The 19,628-nt window shown below is 41.6% G+C and overlaps 1 protein-coding gene across 1 annotated transcript in view; it reads left to right on the top strand.

The window, feature by feature from the left end:
* Positions 1-19,628, top strand: part of LOC126474599 (regulating synaptic membrane exocytosis protein 1-like) — a 99,054-nt gene that overhangs the window by 13,903 nt on the left and 65,523 nt on the right. The window contains exons 7-8 of the mRNA XM_050102075.1: positions 2,494-2,652; positions 11,248-11,412. Of these exons, the coding sequence (XP_049958032.1) occupies positions 2,494-2,652; positions 11,248-11,412 (324 nt within the window). The remainder of the gene's footprint in view (positions 1-2,493; positions 2,653-11,247; positions 11,413-19,628) is intronic.

Here is a 19,628-nt window from a genome sequence, read left to right as displayed (position 1 = left end):
ACAGCCTAAATTATCATAGGCGCAAACGTGTAGTGAATATGCGTATTTTCCACAAGCTCCAGTCCATATTCAGGGTAATATGATTTCGCAAACTAGTCATCTACACTGCTTATCGTGGCTTGTCTGAAGCAGTCTATCTCGGAGAAGCTTTTCCTTTAAAAATCCTGTAATTACAGAAAAAATCGGACTACTACAGACTATCCGTTCATCTACGAAATTTCATGCCAAGTGCACTTCTGTATACGCTCCTCTAGTTAATTTTGGACCACTGGAATTTTAGAACATTGGCGTCTTGAAACATTCTTTTCCCAAGCACATATCATAAGCAGTAATAAGTTTTATAAGAATTTCTAACCAACAATAGATAGCTTTCATACATGCCGAGCCACACTGACGGAAACAAATATCGTAACACCAAAAAGGAGTTGTCCGACACAAACGAACTTTGCCAGGCGCGTTTCTACATCTGGAAAATGATGTATGTTCAAATTTCGTGACAGTCGAATAAGAGTGGCGCTAGTATCATCACTACGGGATGCAAATCAGGTTTGCTTTAAATACACGCTGTGACTGTCTTGAACTTTATTTACCTTTAAGACTGGACATGGTGAGTTGATGTTAGTAAAGATTGCCTTTAAAGTGACAAAAAAGCTATTACCAACACCTCACTGAGTTTGAATGAGGTCGTCCAATAAAGCTGCGAGAATTGGATGTTCCTTCTGCCATATTGAACCCAAAGACTTAGCAGGAATGTAGCCACTGATGATCGCTGTCAGTTGTGGTCACGAGAATGTTCGGTGGCGAGAAGATCTGACTCCGGACGGAGACGTGGCACTACAGAGAGGGAACGTTATCATGTTCAGACTATGGATCACGTGAATCGTACTGCATCTGCAGCAGCAATATGACTAGCAGTTGGCACCACTGTGACGCAACGAACTGTTACAAAACGGTTAATTCAAAAACATCTTCGAGACAGACGATCAGTAACGTGCATTCCAGTGATGCCATACCACCGCCGTTTGCTACTTCTTATGGGAGGGCAGGGTAGAAGTCTGCTGCATTTTCTAACGAAAGCTGGCTCTGCCTCTGTGCCAGTGGTGGCCTTGTACTGGTTAGAAATAGGCCAGTCGAGAGACTGGAACCAACCTGCGTGCATGCTCGACATAATGAACCTGTGTATCTATCTGTGCATATGGTTAAAAAACTGTCTTCTAGTTTTAACCAGTACTTGGAGAAATCTTTTGACAATGTTGACTGGAATACTCTCTTTCAAATTCTGAAGGTGGCAAGGGTAAAATACAAGGAGCGAAAGGCTATTTACAATTTGTACAGAAACCAGGTGGCAGTTATAAGACTCGAGGGGCATGAAAGGGAAGCAGTGGTTGGGAAGGCAGTGAGACAGGGTTGTAGTCTCTCCCCGATGTTATTCAAGCAGTAAAGGAAACAAAAGAAAAGTTCGGAGTAGGTATTAAAATCCATGGAGAAGAAATTAAAACTTTGAGGTTCGCCGATGACATTGTAATTCTGTCAGAGACAGCAAAGGACCTGGAAGAGCAGTTGAACGGAATGGACAGTGTCTTGAAAGGAGGGTATAACATGAACATCAACAAAAGCAAAACGAGGATAATGGAATATAGTCGAATTAAGTCGGGTGATGCTGAGGGTATTAGATTAGGAAATGAGACACTTAAAGTAGGAAAGGAGTTTTACTATTTGAGGAGCAGAATAACTGATGATGGTCGAAGTAGAGAGGATATAAAATGTAGGCTGCCAATGGCAAGGAAAGCGTTTCTCAAGAAGAAAAATTTGTTAACATCGAGTATTGATTTAAGTGTCAGTATTTGTATGGAGTGTAGCCATGTATGGAAGTGAAACATGGACGATAAATAGTTTAGACAAAAAGAGAATAGAAGTTTTCGAAATGTGGTGCTACAGAAGAATGCTGAAGATTAGATGGGTAGATCACATAACTAGTGAGAAGGTATTGAATAGAATTGGGGAGAAGAGGAGTTTGTGGCATAACTTAACTAAAAGAAGGGATCGGTTTGTAGGACATGTTCTGAGGCATCAAGGGATCACCAATTTAGTACTGGAGGGCAGCGTGGAGGGTAAAAATCGTAGAGGGAGACCAAGAGATGAATACACTAAGCAGATTCAGAAGGATGTAGGCTGCAGTAGGTACTGGGAGATGAAGAAGCTTGCACAGGATAGACTAGCATGGAGAGCTGCATCAAACCAGTCTCAGGACTGAAGACAACAACAACAACATCTGCTGTAAACGTATTGGACACTTTCCTTTCCAGACATCCCCTATAGAACCTTTTCTTGTGTGACTATCGCAAATTGTAGCACATTTTTGAGGGATTGAAATAACTCCAGATAATGTTGTAATCAAACTATCTCCTTCGTAGCTAGTAGCCTGCGTGCTGAAATGCTGCTGTTTGCCTGTTGTGGGGCGCAGTCTGTGGTAACCTGTGGTGACGTTTGCAGACCCGGATATCCCACCTGTTGCGTACAACAAAGAGCGGCGCCGCAGCAGCTGCACGCGCCACATGCGCGACCCGGATGAGATCCTGCGGAGCCTGAAGGCCGTCAAGGGAGAGCTGGCGCTCGGACGCGCCATGAGCTTCAGCGAGAAGGCGCGACGCCGTAAGTACAGCAGAAACCTCGCCATTCTGCCCTTCCGCCTCAGGCGAGGCCGTTTCTAGCAATTACTCAATTCCTCTTGCTTTGAGCATAATGAAACAATACAAATTTATTGGCATTTGTTCACAACCTTTTATTCCGTTTCACTTGAAACCAGATTACAAGACTCTTGTGTACTGATCAGTATAAGTGTAGAAGCTTGCTAACATTTCAACTGCATTAAAAATGTGAAGTATAATATGAAAAAAAATCTGTGTTTGTGTCACAGACTAAGCAATGTAAAGGTGTTATCAAGGCACGGCCGTATTGTAAGTGATATTTTCTGTCCTTCCTCTGACCTTTGAACTACCCAGCCAGTGGACTCCGAGCCACTATGCAACTACAGCTCTTCCATTTATACAAATACTTGGCAGAAACGAAACGCGTGATAAGAGACAGAAAAAAGTCCGAGAACTAAATGGAGAACGAATCGAGAACATTTCGACCTGTGTTGTGACACTCCCGTACTTCGAGCCACGTGTATAATTCAGTTAATCTTTTAGTAATACATGATTTATGGATGCACAGGGTAACGCCAGGTAAAAAAAGCAAAGGCCTGGTACTTAGCTACGAATTGGCGAAGCCCTCTGGCCATTCTCTGTGCATATGAAAAGAACTTATTTTCAGTGCAAGTGTCCACCCCGGTCCCCAATTACACAAACGCACACACACACACACACACACACACACACACACACACACACACACACACTGCCATCCATTCCAACGACTACCGAGTAGAGCCCATTCTCAGGTCGGAGGAAGACAACGGCATTTCATGTCTGATAGTGCAATAAGTAGTAAAGTATTTTAATGGATAGATCAAAGAATTATATTTTTGTTAATTTATTATGCAACTGCAGTGGACACTTGGCAAATAAACTGAACAAATGTATCTGTTATGTCGAACGTCTAATAGCCAGAAAAGCTCACCTGCACACCTGCCTCACGTGCCACATATGCTCTCTGTCTCAAATTCTGCCTTAATTAAAGTTCCGTGATTTAAGAACACAAATGTGTGCACATATATTGGCAACACACTTAGTACTACAAGAAACTTTAATATAAAAAACATCAATCTCAAATTTACACCCAGATAAAAAAGTTTCAGATTATTCACAGTTCCAGTTAAATGAAAATGTATCGGCTGCTCAGAGTTGTTATACTCACTGCGACATCAGTGCAGTATTTTCTTTCCTCTGCACCAGTCACGTTATAATATTATATTACTCCCTAGCCGTAAATTGGTAAAATTATGCAAGCATGAATTTAGAGACTATATCTTCCATTACAAAAAAGTGACTGAAATTTGGCAGCTATTTCGAAAATATATATTGGTCGTACCAACCCTCACGTTTTGTAGAATGATAGCGTCAGAAATAGTACTGCCAGCAAAGTTCCCTTTGTGCAGTGTTTTATAGTTCTGTATATTTCTCATATTTACATGTTTACGATAGTGCCTAAAGGGACCATTCATGCTATCCAAGCAGGCCGTGACAAGAGTCTTTTCCATCTGTGAAACTGAGACTTTCATCTAAAGTTTGACCTAGCTATTCTCAAGCGAACTCGCGACGGTCAGACAACAGTCAATTTGGCCACACCAAAAGATAAATCATCACCTACTGATACTTTCTGACAGTAGGGGTAGGTGCTGTCGCTTGAGGGTAGAGTATAAAGGAGCACACAGTGTTTCCTGCTCGGTGTTTCAATCCAATGAACGACTTCAGAATCACATGAAGGAATGAGCTCTAAAGATTACCATAAGCCGTTTTCGGCATTGACAATAGTTTCTGTTGTTGTGAGACGTGAGGTTGTGTTTCGTACGACATTTATAAATGTGTTCATTTCTACACATTTAAGTACTGTATAACATATTGAAGATATTGTTAAATCTTGAGTTACACAATTTTACTTTGAGTGAAATTCTGTATATTTATGAAACTAGTTATATCATAACGTGTAAATAGTTAAGCCATACTTTGCCGGTCTAATATGTGATATTTACAAACTAACTGAGTTTCTTTAATGTCTTCTTGAAAACGAAAATTTTTGTTGGTTTCCAATAGCCTCTGCTTCCAAATTTATTTATCTTGTTACTGTTTTTGATAATACATCCATTTCATTTCATTTCACATATTCATTTTTGCTTGGTATTAGAGTGATAATGTAACAGATAGTCTATTAAATAAAGTGTAGATAAGGTTGTTCCGACTACAACACTTATAAAATTTCAATTAAATATTTGATCCTAGGTACACGAACATGTTACACCTTGGAGCATTTTTTCACATTAGGGAAAACTTACTTTTCCAGAGAAAGTTTTGTAATTTTAGGAAAGAAACTGCAGCACAAAAAGAGTGAATGCTGTAAATTAAAAAATAAAATGATAAAATGTATTAAACTTCTGTTATAGGCGAAAGTGCGAAAATTATTTCGAGTTTCAATACTCTCCCTTTCTATTATTATCTGCATAAATATTTCAACTTCCTCGTCAACAATACATCATGAAATCTCTCCGTTTTCACTGCGCGGAGACATTAATGTCCTTTCCCTGGTCTGCTCAGCATCGGTAACGCTGAATACTGAGTACTGTCAGTTGTTGTCTCCTTAATTGTTTTTTTTTTCCTACAGATTTTCTTCTTCAAAAATATGAAATTGTACTACATAATTGCAGCCCGACTAGCTAAACTCACGTCTTTGGTGAAGCACTACCAGTGAGATAAATGACTCCTCCAACATTCTGCACAGAACCCAGCGTTCGTCCTGTTTGTTTCCTTTTCTACCTGCTTACACTATTTGGTTAAAAACTTTGAGGTACAACATAACCAGATCTCGTTTGAAACTAATTATTAATTTGACATAAAATATCGTTTAATTTATGTACAGTTAACTGAATCTAAATGAACGTATGCGATAATATCAGAGTATCGATGACTGCCATCAGCGCAAGGTATGTAAGAAATTTTTGAACGGCGTTCGGAGGAGTAAACTCTGTACCGTTACGAAGTACTGACCACCTGCCAGTGCCATCCTGACGACACCGACAGTCACCTGGTAAATTCAGATGAGAGCATGAGAGTTTGCTGTCATCACCACAGTTCTAACTTTTTAAAAGAGGTACTGAAGTGACGATAACACTCAATTTGTGTGAAACCTATCTACAAATTAAACGCCATTTACCAACTGCTTGAATGGAATATTATTACGACATTGCTATACATCAGGTCACACAGAGATATTGAAGTGTCACATATACATACGTTTCGTTATTTGACGCTGTGTGATATAACCCACTGCATCCTATTAAAAACATTGTTTTCCACATCAGTACTTGTCGCAAATGGAAAATAAGCAGCCATCACCGGCTCTAACTTAAAACAGTGCTTTTTTGGAAGTAATAACACAGTCCATAGTTAACACGACCACTCTGTACACAGAATGGATTCTTCTGAGAGGTACATCACACAATGAGTGTGTAGAAAAAGAAAGTCGTATAACTAATATTTCCTAATGGTTACTGCTCTTATCTCTTTAACTGATGTTTTATTACCGCTAAACATTCAGTTTCATTTCACACACACTCTAGAACACTGCCATAGCAATGAATGCCAATAATTTATCAATACTAATTAAGTGCGGTTCCAAGTAAATTGCAACAGTACTTCTTCTTCACTAGGAAATAAGAGACAAGATATGACACGTAAAGTTTAGTAATTATCATTCCTGTAACAGTCGTAAGAAAAGGTTTTGTAATATATAAACATTTCCTCGCCTCGTATATTTACTGAATTCTGCTGCAGCTTTCTGAAGGCTACTTTCCAACAGTTCGTTATTGTCTGTGACTTCATCCAATATAACGAAGGTATTGTATTTCTCTTTTGCTTGGAAGGTTAATGATGTTTTGGTTCATCTAATATACCCCTCTATTGTACTATAAATGTCGCTGTAAATGTACTTAATAGCATGGCATTTACTTGTCTCTGTGTCACTTCTTGCCAGACTGCATCTTCTTGTTTCATTGTTCGGTGAAAACTGTGTTTCTTTTCTTTGTAAAATAGATTATGTGTAAGTTTTCAGCTGATATACGTAGCTGATATGTGTTTTCTACTAAGCATGTCACTATTTTTAAACAACATCTAGTACTGCTGAAGTCTGATCTAATTTCAGAAATGTATTAGATTTTTTCTTAAGTGTTTTACTTTTGTCTTCCTAGACTCATGTTTGTTATTTAACATGCATACTTTTTGTGCTATGTAAACTTGTTACTTTTTGCATGTATGTTCTACATGTGTATTTATATTTTGTACATATTTGTTGTGCCTTAGGTATGTCACTGGCTTGGCGTCCAAACGAACATCATAAATCAGAATTATAATTTATTCGTCGTGTTGTGGTAAACGACATCATGCAATTTTTCATTTCAAAAATAATTTATTGGTAATCTGATGTGAATTAACATACATGGATGACTTATGCAAGTAGTACATTAAGAAATACTTTTTGAAAAAAAGGAATGTTAATCTGAAAAAAAAACATTATAAAGCCAAACCATGAGAAACGATCTTGCATGATAGGATTTCCTTCTTTTCTCGAAATGCTGTATTAGTTTGCTTTTATGCCTCATAGCTTGATTCCGTGACACTGATTACTGATAATCCTGGACATTAAACGTAGATTAACAAAATACACTGTTTTCCATTAAAGCTTATACCCAGAATGTCCCAAAGCCATAGGATCAATACATGACAGCTGATAAGGGATGTTGAACCGAGCATTTTGTCATGGGGTACGAGGTCTTGAACGAACAAAGTGTGTGTCTGCACACACGATTGGTCATGTTTCATAACACGGGCCGGCCGAAGTGGCCGTGCGGTTAAAGGCGCTGCAGTCTGGAACCGCGAGACCGCTACGGTCGCAGGTTCGAATCCTGCCTCGGGCATGAATGTTTGTGATGTCCTTAGGTTAGTTAGGTTTAACTAGTTCTAAGTTCTAGGGGACTAATGACCTCAGAAGTTGAGTCCTATAGTGCTCAGAGCCAGAGCCATAACACGCAAATGCTTGCTGAATTGCCTTTTGTACAATACGCCAGTTGAAGAGCCCAAAAATCTAAACGAATGTTTAGACCTCATATTAGAAAATAATCGCTGTTGACTGAATCTTACGAGCAACTCTATCGCTCAATGGGGAGAGGAGTTGGGACAGCAATTACGTCCGCGAAATAAACAACTTTTTCTGGCAATGGTGCCTAATGCTTTTGAACTCAGTGAACAGTTCTGTCAGAGGATTATGTTGTAACGTATGTATTGAGACTGTCGTTCGGAATATTGATTTATTACGGTGGAATGCAGTTGTTGCTACAAGATGTATATCAATAAAAACATAAATGTTTTCCGACAATTGGTACCGAACTTCAGTCAGAATGGGTTCCTATACAACGTATTTAATTTCAGTCGTAAAGGTATAACCAATTAAGCCCCACTCTCCCCACAAAAAACTATGAATGAGCTAGTACGCCAGGTTTTAAATGAAACGAAAGTTGGTCATTTTTCATCCCACTTGTTTCACTGCTCAGGTGGTAATCACACAGCAACTATCCATAACTGAGGTACTAAAATTCATGTGATTTCTCACATATGGAATTCCTAGAATATTCAGAACTTATTTGCTGCTGGATCTTCCGGCTAAATGGTCGGACGTTTTCAGAAGTGCTCCTGGTCCAAATGGCTCTGAGCACTATGGTACTTAACATCTATGGTCATCAGTCCCCTAGAACTTGGAACTACTTAAACCTAACTAACCTAAGGACATCACACAACACCCAGTCATCACGAGGCAGAGAAAATCCCTGACCCCGCCGGGAATCGAAGCCGGGCGCGGGAAGCGAGAACGCTGCCGCACGACCACGAGCTGCGGACAGTGCTCCTGGTACTACTGTACTTCGTCGACCTTGACAATGACTCCACCAGGAGTACCTCTGAAGGTATTCAATGCAGCTCGCGACGAAACGTCAGGAACAGAGAAATTTCATGAACCCCGACCAACCAAACCAAAAAATTCACCAGCGCCTAACATGACCGGTCGTAAAAGCTTTCATTTCACAATTCAGAAATTAATTTTGTGGTCATTTACAAGAGGTTTCTGGGATGTTGAGAGAAACTTTCGCCGATGATAGAAGAGGACAGATATATCAATCTGAGATAGATAACCTTTATCCGCGAACGGCAGAGTCGAACGTTACGAAGCCAAACGCGTTGTGGGGAAGATATGAAACGCAAGAAATCACGAATTATTGTTTGTACACTGTAATAAACATTGTACTACAGGTAAACCTCAGCAACGTGCAACGATAGTTTGCGGTGCGATGTGCAAGATAACTACGTTCTTGACGACCTGCTGACACCTCTGGACGATTCAGTCCCTCTCTAAGGACATAGGTGGGCTGCAATCCCATTGAATGCGATCTCACCCCTGTGAGGTGCAGCGCGACTGCAGTGTTAGCTTTGGTCTTCAGGGTGAAACCACTAGTAATCGTTCAAAACCATTCGAAGAAATTTGAACTTGGTCCGAAGTAGCAAAGAGTGTTTACACTTTTTTAGTCCTCCCATTGTGCACATTCCTGTGGCGCTATTGTCAGGACTACAACATTAATACAGACATGAATAAAATGGCAAACGTCTTTCTAAGACAGCTCCCCCCCCCCCCCCACCAAGTTTGACAACACCATCATAGCCACCTGCATTCGTTTCTTGAGCGCTTTAAAACTGTACCTCTACACATACAACCCTTGACTTATACCTAGGGTCCTGTAGGCAGGCAAACCCTTCAAAGCCCCTCACATTCAACATTCCAGCAAGCAGCTGCTAGAGCAGCTGCGCAGCGACGCTCATGTAAGAGTGTGACAGGGGTTGCCTGCCCACAGGTGACGAGGAATCGGTCATAGGTTGTCTCTGTACAGGTTCCTTTTAAAGTGCTCAACAACATGGCTGGTACAAAGGATGTTGCTGAACTGTGGGGGCTCAGAGGACCTCTTTGGTGTTTTAATCATACACATTGAAAGTCAGACACCACACCACAGGAGGCCACAAAACAGGATGGCTGAAAAAGAATAATAAGGATTGTCAATGTTTGTGAAGAATGTCTTTCTGTTGCATATCGCTGTGCTAACCGTCGTTGTCGACTGTGAGATGTGTGTAAATGAACACACCAATACAAGGGATGGTTTCATTGACGCCCTTTATGTGCCTCCTGAGGCTTTTCCTGAGCGGCGGAGTCCATAAGAAAACTACATGATTTCAACGTGTGGGTGCCGTGGTTCTCAAAAGGCGTCAATAGGAGGGCTGAGATGTAAGAGAGAGGGAGGTTGACGACCTTCTCGTCGTGCAACAGGGCCGTAGTGACGTTGAACAAATCTGTGGCGAAATTTGGTACCAATGTGACATCTTTAACACAGCTTACAACTCACATGAATTTCTAACGTTAGACCTATTTTCGCATGTGTCGAGTCCATGTTGTTTGAAGCGTAGCCGATCCCCAGGGTGACGTCGCAGGGCACCGCGCTTTGGCACGATTACAGTGGAAGGTTGTAGACGCCTTTGAGCCCAATTTCACAGTTCTACTTCGCAATGGGGCAAAATGACTGGCTTTCAAAAAAGTTACCCTTTAATTCTTTCGCGCAGCGTACATCGGCCGGTGACTCTCCATCCAAGATACACTGCCTCGTCCTTACCAACGAATTCTCAATCTGGTACTAATCTCGCATAAAAAGCACACAGCTGTGTGGAACATCAGCGTCACCTGAAATACAGGTATCTAGAAAAATCGGGGGTGACTGAGCACAGTTTGTTAAATAAACATAAGTCTTTATTCGATGAAACAAGACTACTTGCTCACGCTTCAAACTATTGGGACTCTGTCATCAGGGAAGCAGTTGAAATTAGACTCTGTGAAAATAATTTCAACAGAGACTCCGGTTATGCACTCAGCAATGCATGGAAGCGCGCAATTGATAAAGAAAGAGCGCAGAGGGAGACTTCTTACATTCCTCGCAGTTCTCCGCCTGTTGCGATGGATGGGGCTGCAAGCGACGCTGGATAAAGCGCGCAAACAAAATCTATGGATATAGAGGCCTCCGCCTCTGTACGCAGCGGTTTCACCGTGACGTCATCCAGCCATTGAGAAGCCGTCCACTAGTTATAAAAGCGGAAGCCTCACCGGTCCACGGCAGTCAGTTTTACCCCTGACGAAGATGACGGAGGTAGTCATCGAAAGCTTGGGATTTTATCCAAATTTGAGGCGGCAAGTAAACCGAGAACTTTTTATGCAAGGACACCGTCGCGAAAGACTTCGTAGTGGCACTAATCTCGTTTGACAGTCATTACGATCTTACTTTGTACAATAAATATAGACGTGGTACTGAGGCAACTGACATTCGGAAGTCAAGAAATACTGCATCTAACTGCCTGCGTTTTTTACGCAAAGGATTGAACTCCATGGTCGGCTAACCCAGTGACATACTTAAGGTGGCATTCAGTGCGTGTGGTATAACTCGCTTTTACATAGCGTACGTAGAGTGTGTAGAGATGGCCGCCAAGTCCGCAGGGATGCCGGCGAGTGGTAAGGCGGGAGTGTTTCTGCCGCCAGGGTGCAGCGTGGACAACGCCTCGTTGTCTAGGCCGCGCGGCGAGCACGCCAGGGCGCAGCTGTACCAGAGGAGCCAGCTTGTCAGTAAGTGCCTCGCCCCTCCACAGCTGCCAGCTTAGCTACACTACACTACAGCCGCGCGCTCCACCGGGAGGACTCTGCCTCGGCGCGATCCAGCCGAAAGCTCGGTCCAACACCGTCTTAACATACGCAGATGGGTAGACTGAAAAGAAGCGCTTAACTGCCTCCATTCGAGAATTTCTCTTCTTGGATTCGTCGTCCAGTAATCTTCAAGGGTGTTAAAAGTTACTACCACGGCTGAGAGAGGGAATAAAAGAAACCACATATTGTCAGCATAGAGATTTCCTAACCTCGGTACCCCAAACAAGACGAACAGCTATTACAGTCCGATTTAAATTAGTTAACATTCGGCATCAAGTATGCTGAACAGCTCTCGCCAGTAGTGCACCAATGGGATCCCTGTGTTGTATGCTCCAACCTTATCGTCACTTCCGCTGCACAAATAATTGTGCCCGCAGCCCTTACTCAGCTCAAGTAGGAGATCAGTGTAACAGATGGTTTAGCGCGCCTTATTGGCCCGTGGAAGCACTCGAAACAACACTGAACGTTTGTTTATAAGCTCCAAGTTTTAATGAGTGAACTTATTAAAAAATTTTATCCTTGTAAGGTTTCGTCCCGCATCACCCAGCCTTTTCCAAGTACGGGAAGATTTCAGTTCATGGTCTGATAGAGATTCTCAATTCAGGTAGTGGATTGCAAGGCGTACGCAGGAGCAGATACTGACTCAAATCACAATGTACACTATGTGATCAATCGTACCCGGACACCTGGCTGAAAATGATCTAAAAGTTCGTGATGCCCTCCATCGGTAATGCTGGAATTCAAAATGGTGTTGGCCCACCGTTAGCCTTGATGACAGCTTCCACTCTCGCATTCATACGTTCAATCAGGTGCTGGAAAGTTTCTTGGAGAATGGCAGCCAATTCTTCACAGAGTGCTGCACTGAAGCGAGATATCGATGTCGCTCGGTGAGGACTGGCGCGAAGTCGGCGTTTAAAAACATCCCAAAGGTGTTCTATAGGATTCAGGTCAGGATTCTGCGCAGGCCAGTCCATTACAGCGATGTTATTGTCGTGTAACCACTCCGCCACAGGCCGTGCATTAGGAACAGGTGCTCGATAGTGTTGAAAGATGCAATCACCATCTCAGAATTGTTCTTCGGCAGTGGGAAGCAAGAAGGTGCTTAAAACATCAATGTCGGCCTGTGCTGTGGTAGCGCCACGCAAAACAAGAAAAGGTGCATGCCCGTCCACGAAAAACACGACCACACCCTAATACCACCGCCTCCGAATTTTATTGTTGGCACTATACGCGCTGGCAGATGACATTCACTGGGCATTCGCCATACCCACACCCTGCCGTCGGATCGCCACGTTCTGTACCGTGATTCGTCACTCCACACAACTTTTTTCCACTGTTCAGTCGTCCAATTTTTAAGCTCATTACACCAAGCGAGGCGTCGTTTGGCATTTATCGGAGTGATGCGTCGCTTGTGAACAGCAGCTCGACGATGAAATCCAAGTTTGCTCACCTCTCGCCTAACTATCATAGTACTTGCAGAGGACCCTGATGCAGTTTGGAATTCCTGTGTGACGGTCTGGATAGATGTCTGCCTATTACACATTGCGATCCTCTTCAACTGTCGGTGGCCTCTGTCAGTCAACAGACGAGGTCGGCCTGTACGCTTTTGTGCTGTATGTGTCATTTCACGTTTCCACTTCACTATCACATCGGAAACAATGGACCTAGGGATCTTTAGGAGTGTGGAAATCCCGTGTACAGACGTATGACACAAGTGACGCCCAATCACCCCACCATGTTCGAAGTCCGTGAGTTCCGCGGAGCTCCCCATTCTGCTCTCTCACGATGGCTAATGACTACTGAGATCGCTGATATGGAGTACCTGGCATTAGGTGGCAGCGTAATGCACCTAATATGAAAAACGTATGTTTTTGGGGGTCTCCGGATACTTTGGATCACATAGTGTAGCAGTGATGAAGAGTAGGCTGAAGTTTAAGAGATTAGTCAGGAAGAATCAACATGCAAAGAAGTGGGATACGGAAGTAGCTAAGGCTACAGATATAGAAATGAGGAATGACTCAGTAGGCAGTACAGTTGAAGAGGAATGCATATCTCTCTAAGGGGAATCACAGAAGTTGGGAAGAAAATCATAGACAGAAAGAAAGATAACTGCTAAGAAACCGTGGGCAACAGAAGAAATACTACAACTGATCGATGAAAAAAGTACAAAAACGTTCATGGAAATTCAGGAATACAGAAATACAAGTTGCTGAGGAATGAAACAAATAGGAAGTGCAGGGAAGTTAAAACGAAATGGCTGCATGAAAAATGTGAAGAAATCGAAAAATAAATGATCGTCGGAAGGATTGACTCAGCGCATAGGAAAGTCAAAGCAACCTTCGGCGACGTATAAAGCAAGGGTGTTAACATTACGAGAACAACGGTAATTCCACAGTTAAATGCAGAGGAGAGAGCAGTTGCGTGGAAAGAGTACACTGAAGGCCTCTACAAGGGGCAAGATATGTCTTAAATGACAGAAGAAGAGGTAGTGGAGCCAGTATTAGAATTTAAGAGAGGTTTGGAGGACTTAAGATCAGACAAGGCAGAAGGGATGGATAACATTCCATCAGAATTTCTAAAATCTTTGGGGGAAGTACCAACAAAACGACTATTCACGTTGGTGTGTAGAATGTATGAGGCTGGCAACATACCGTCTGACGCTCGGAAAAATATCGCACAACCTACTTAACAGCTCATGCATACAAGTTGCTGAATAGAAAAAGATACAGAAGAATGGAAAAGAAAGTTGAGGATGTGCTACATGACCATCAGTTTGGCTTTAGGAAAAGCAAAGACACCAGAGAGGCAATTCTGACTTTGCGGTGGATAATAGAAGCAAGAGTAAACAAAGATCAAGACATGTTCATACGATTTGTCGACCTTGAAAAAGCGTTCGACAATGTAAAATGGTCCAAATGTTCGAAATTCCAAGAAAAATACGGGTAAGCTATAGGGACAGGCGGGTAATATACAATATATACAAGAGCCAAGGGAGAATAATAAGAGTGGTCGACCAAGAACGAAATGCTCGGAGTAAAAAGTGTGTAAAACAGGGATGTAGTCTACTGTTCAATCAGTACATCTAAGAAGCAATGATGGAAGTAAAAGCAAGTCTCAGGAGTGGAATTAAAATTCAAGGTGAAAGAATATCAATGATACGATTCGCTGATGACATTGTTATTCTGAGTGAAAGTGAAGAATTACATGACCTTCTGAATGGAATGGACAGTCTAATGAGTAAAGAATATGGATTGAGAGTAAATCGAAGAAAGACGAAAGTAATGAGATGTAGCAGAAATGAGAACAGCGAGAATCTTAAAATCAGGACTGATGGTCACGAAGTAGATAAATTAAGGAATTCTGCTACCTACGACGGAGCAAGGAGGACATCAAAAGCAGACTAGCACTGGTTAAGACGGCATTTCTGGCCAAGAGAAGTCTACTGGTATCAAAAATAGGCCTTAATTTGAGGAAGAAATTTCTGAGAATATACGTTTGGAGCACAGCATTGTACAGTAGTGAAACATGGACTATAGAAAAACTGGAACAGAAGAGAATTAAAGCATGTGAGATGTGGTGCTGCAGGCGAATGTTAAAAATTAGGTGCACTAAAAAGGTAAGGATAAGGAGGTTCAATGCAGGAAAGAAATATGCGAAAAAACTGACAAGAAGAAGGGTCAGGATGATAGGACATCTGTTAAGACATGAGGGAATGACTTCCATGGTACTAGAGGGAGCTGTAGAGGACAAAAGTTTTAGAGGAAGACGGTGATTGGGATGCATCCATCAGATAACTGAGAACGTAGGTTGCAGATGCTACTCTGAGATGAAGAGGTTGACACAGGGGAGGAATTCGTGGAGGGCCACATCAAATCAGTCAGAAGACTGATGACTCAAGAAATAAAGTTTTCGACCTCTTTAGCCCGATAATGTATTATAAACATTCTTCATTCTTATGTTCCTTTTATCTGACTTACATATCTGATAATAGCAGGAGCCATAACATCGTTATAAGTAAATTAATATATTAAGTAATCTAGACGGTTTCATCCACAGAATATCCATAACGATAGCAGACTCATTCAGAAAATATATTTTCTTTATTAACATAAATCTGGTCCCAATTAAAATTAAAGAAAGATTTTTTACACGATTAGAGATGCCTTGGAGATCTGTACCGTAAATTTCGGTTTTTTTATGTAGAAGACAGATTTTAAAGTGGTTTTCTGTCTGCGCTAATCGCGGAGCGCAGTGGCGGTTTCCAGCAGACAGCAGTACTTGTTGCGATGACTTCGCAGCTTTGTACTTTAAACGTCAGATGTCAACTAATTTAAATCACACTATAGTGCAGAGAATCTAATGCTTCTTCCGCCTAAAGGGAACAATGTCAACGAATTCCTTCATCCACTGTCACTTTGCAAAACGACTTTTCCGGCTGTTAACCGTGTGGGGTGATCGGATCTATGAAAATTAGAAGCATTTGTTCTTTTAGTCTCTTAATGGTAAATTAATAAGGTATTTCCTAAGCTGAAGTTCAAAGTTAGATATCATACTCCAGAGTTGTCTAGTGACGAGCATTTCCTCCAAATGTCTGTTGAATGAAGATTTATGTCTGACCATTCTGGCCTCCACAGTAATTAATATGGCTAATCCGAACTCCAACTACGGAGTTATGGAGGTTGACACGGGTATTTTCTAAGAATTTTGGTATACGGGACTCTTAGCCCATGGCTGGTCGTTACGAACTGCATTTCGTTTGAGTTCTGTAATCATTTATCATTGTATGTGTACTGCAAGGAAAATATCTACACAATATAGCAAATGCTGACGGTATGCACCGTATCTTATCAGCAAAACGGACTTGTTCAATTCACTCGCTATACTTGACGACTAGACTAGACGAAGGTAATGTCGACATTGCTGTTCACCCTCAGCCTTGCATTCAGTACTACTCGTTTTGCAAGCGCGCCTGCTGGATCTGTATGTAACGTAATGTTCGTAACAATTCCTGACAGTCCGACTCCCGTGATTACGTCTGTGTGCGTTACGGAAACGCTACTAAGTGGTTAACTGGAGTAAAATCTGCAATTAAAAGTGGCCGTAATGCTATGTTGTGGTTGCAGGACCAAACTAAAATCAATATGTGTCATAATTTTGATAAAGAGGTGATACGGTTAAGAGATTTATTAAGTAAGAACAAACATAAAATTCGCGTCACCACGCTTAAAATAGGGTCTTCGTCGGTCATTTGTGCAAGACAAAGTAGGAGTACATTACCACAAAATTAAACCCGAAAAAACTAAATTATGACATGTAACTGCAGATGAGGAGACAAGACCGTGGTCGAATTTAAACAAAAAGCTCAAGTGCCTTAACTTCTCTCGTACATGATAACTTCTGACGGAGCAATGAATGAGTATCTGATTCTAAACCGTTTTAGAAATATCAAGACTAAGTTTATCAGTACAGGCTCGTGTTCTGTTTTCCCCTACAGACATTTTACTGCTTAATGAACCCCATATTAACTACACAGAAATTTAACTATATCTCTCGAACCGACATTCGATGCTTCGCATAGCGTGGCGTCCTTACCATGGCTGAATCTGCGGCAGCGGCAGCAGACGTCATATTGTGACTGCGAGTTGCGCCTGTGGCTAGTCAGCAAGTAATATATCGAAGACGTTTGCTAATGATGTCGACCTCCACACACCGAAATCAATAGTTCTGCCCTTCAAAAACGGATATCTACGCCTCTAAATTTGGTAAGCTACTGCTGACCGAAAATTCGGTCATGCAAAGGAACGCGCGAACATTAATGGTTCACGCTAAGTGTTGATTTTTATAAGCCTAAATCACAGGAGCAGTCCGAAGCAAAAGCGCTCGTGACTAGAAAATGCTTAAGTGCGACGATCCGACCCTCCAGTAAGGTCCTCGCACAGGTGGTGAAAACAGTGACTCCCTCTCTCTACGGGCGTTACTTTCCTCTCCTTGGGCCAGTCCTCGCTGGACAGTCCACTTAGGAAGGGCTCACATCAGCTTTGCATTTCTTCCAGCAGTAGGGAGCCAGGTAGGTGAGTGGTAAGGCGCTGGATCATAAAAACTGATAAAGTTTCAGTTGGTTTATTTGACAATAAGATCAGACATATAAAAAGAAGAAGTTTTAGCTCTATTAATATTTCAGGGTGACTCTTTAAAAAAAAATTTTTAAAACAAACAAATAACTTTTCCGGTAAATACTCTTAATACTAAGCTCACAAGCAGTCAAATATGAAAAAATAGTTGCAACTTTCTTTTGGTCTTCAGTATTCTGACTGCTTTGATGCGGCCCATCACGAATTCCTGCCCCACATTAATTTCTTCATCTCAAGAGTGGCACTTGCACCTTACGTCCACATCATTTGTTGGGTGTATTCCAACCTTTCCCTACAGTTTTTACCTTCTATAGCACCCTCAGTAACATGGAGGTTAATCCCTGATATCTTAACACATATCCGATCGTCTTGTCCTTTCTTCTTGTCAGTGTTTTCCACATATTTCTTTCCTCGCTGGTTCTACTATGGAACTCGTCATTTCTTATCAATTCTCAACGTCCTTTCGTTGCACCACAGCTCAAACGGTTCGATTCTCTTCTTTTCCGGTTTCCGACAATCCTGATTCAGTATAGTACTGTGCTCCTAACATACATTCTCAGAAATTTCTTCCTCAAACGAGCCCATGTTTTATATTAATCAACTTCTCTTGACCAAGAATGCCCTCTTTGTCTGTGCTCTTCTCTTGTTCCATGTCCTCCTTGCTTCCTCTGTCACACGTTTATTTTACTTCTAAGGTTGCAGTACTACCTCACTTAGTCTATTTCGTGGTCACTAATTCTGATAAATTTCTAATTATTCTCACTTCCGTTACTCCTCGTTACTTACACTTCCTTTGTTTATTTTCAATCCGTAGTGTACGCTCATTAGGCTGATCTCTCCATTCAACAGATCCTCTAATTCTTCTTCACTTTCCATACAGCAGTTCCTTCACTTTCACTATCATCGGTGAATCTTATCATTGATATCCTTTCACCTCGAATTTTAATTCCCCTCTTCAACTTCTTTTATTTCCTTCATTGCCTCTTCCATCTATAGATTGAACTGTAGGGGTAAAAGACCCCTGTCTTACACACTTTTTAATCCCAGCACTTCGTTCTTGATCTCCCACTCTTGTTGTTCCCTCTGGGTTCTTGTAGGTATTGTACATTACCCGTGGTTCCCTATAGCATACCCCTATTTTTTTTATAATTTCGAACGTTTTGCACCAGTTTACATTGTCGAACGGTTTTTCCAGTTCGACAATCCAACGAACATGTCTTGATTTTTCTTCACTCTTCCTTTCATTATCAACCGTAACGTCAGAAGTGGGTATCTAATGTCTTTACCCTTTACCTCTCCTAAAGCCAAAGTGGTCGTTATCCACCACGTCCTCAATTTTCTTTTCCATTCTTCTTTATATTACTCTTGTCAGCAACTTGGATGCATGAGCTGTCAAGCTGACTGTGCGATAATTCTCGTACGTAATGGCTCTTTCTACCTTCGAAATTGTGTGAATGATATTTTTCCCAAAGTCTGGTGGTATCTCGTCAGTCTCATAGATTCTACACACCAACTCCCCCCCCCCCCCTCCCCCTGCCATCCCTGATTTTAGAAATTTTAGAAATTCCAGTGGAATTATGCCTATCTCTTCTCCCTCATTTGATGTCAAGTCTTCCAGAGCAATTTTTGCCTTTGCTGCCCAGGACTCCCTACATACTTCATTCCTGAGGGATATATATTGCTGCAGTCCTGTCTTTTCCTGAACATTTTTGTATTTCCTTCTTTCGTCGATCAGTTGAAGTACTTCTTTTGTTATCCAATGTGTCTTTGCCTTTACCTTCCTTGTAGGTAGCTTTGACTGTCCAACATATGTGACTGCTATTTTTAGAGATGATCACTCTTCTTCAACTGAATTGCCTACTGAGATTTTCCTTATTACAGTATCCACATCCCTAGCGAATTTCATACGCCTTTCATCATTCCTCAGTACTTCAGTACCCCACTACCTTCCACACTGATTCTTCCTCACGATTCTCTTAAACTTCAGTCTACTCTTCATCTTTACTA

The sequence above is a fragment of the Schistocerca serialis genome, chromosome 4 (genome assembly GCF_023864345.2).
Source record: "Schistocerca serialis cubense isolate TAMUIC-IGC-003099 chromosome 4, iqSchSeri2.2, whole genome shotgun sequence".
Classification (NCBI taxonomy): domain Eukaryota; kingdom Metazoa; phylum Arthropoda; class Insecta; order Orthoptera; family Acrididae; genus Schistocerca; species Schistocerca serialis.
The sequence above is the reverse complement of the archived record's forward strand: the minus strand, read 5'-3'. Positions and strand labels throughout refer to the sequence as shown.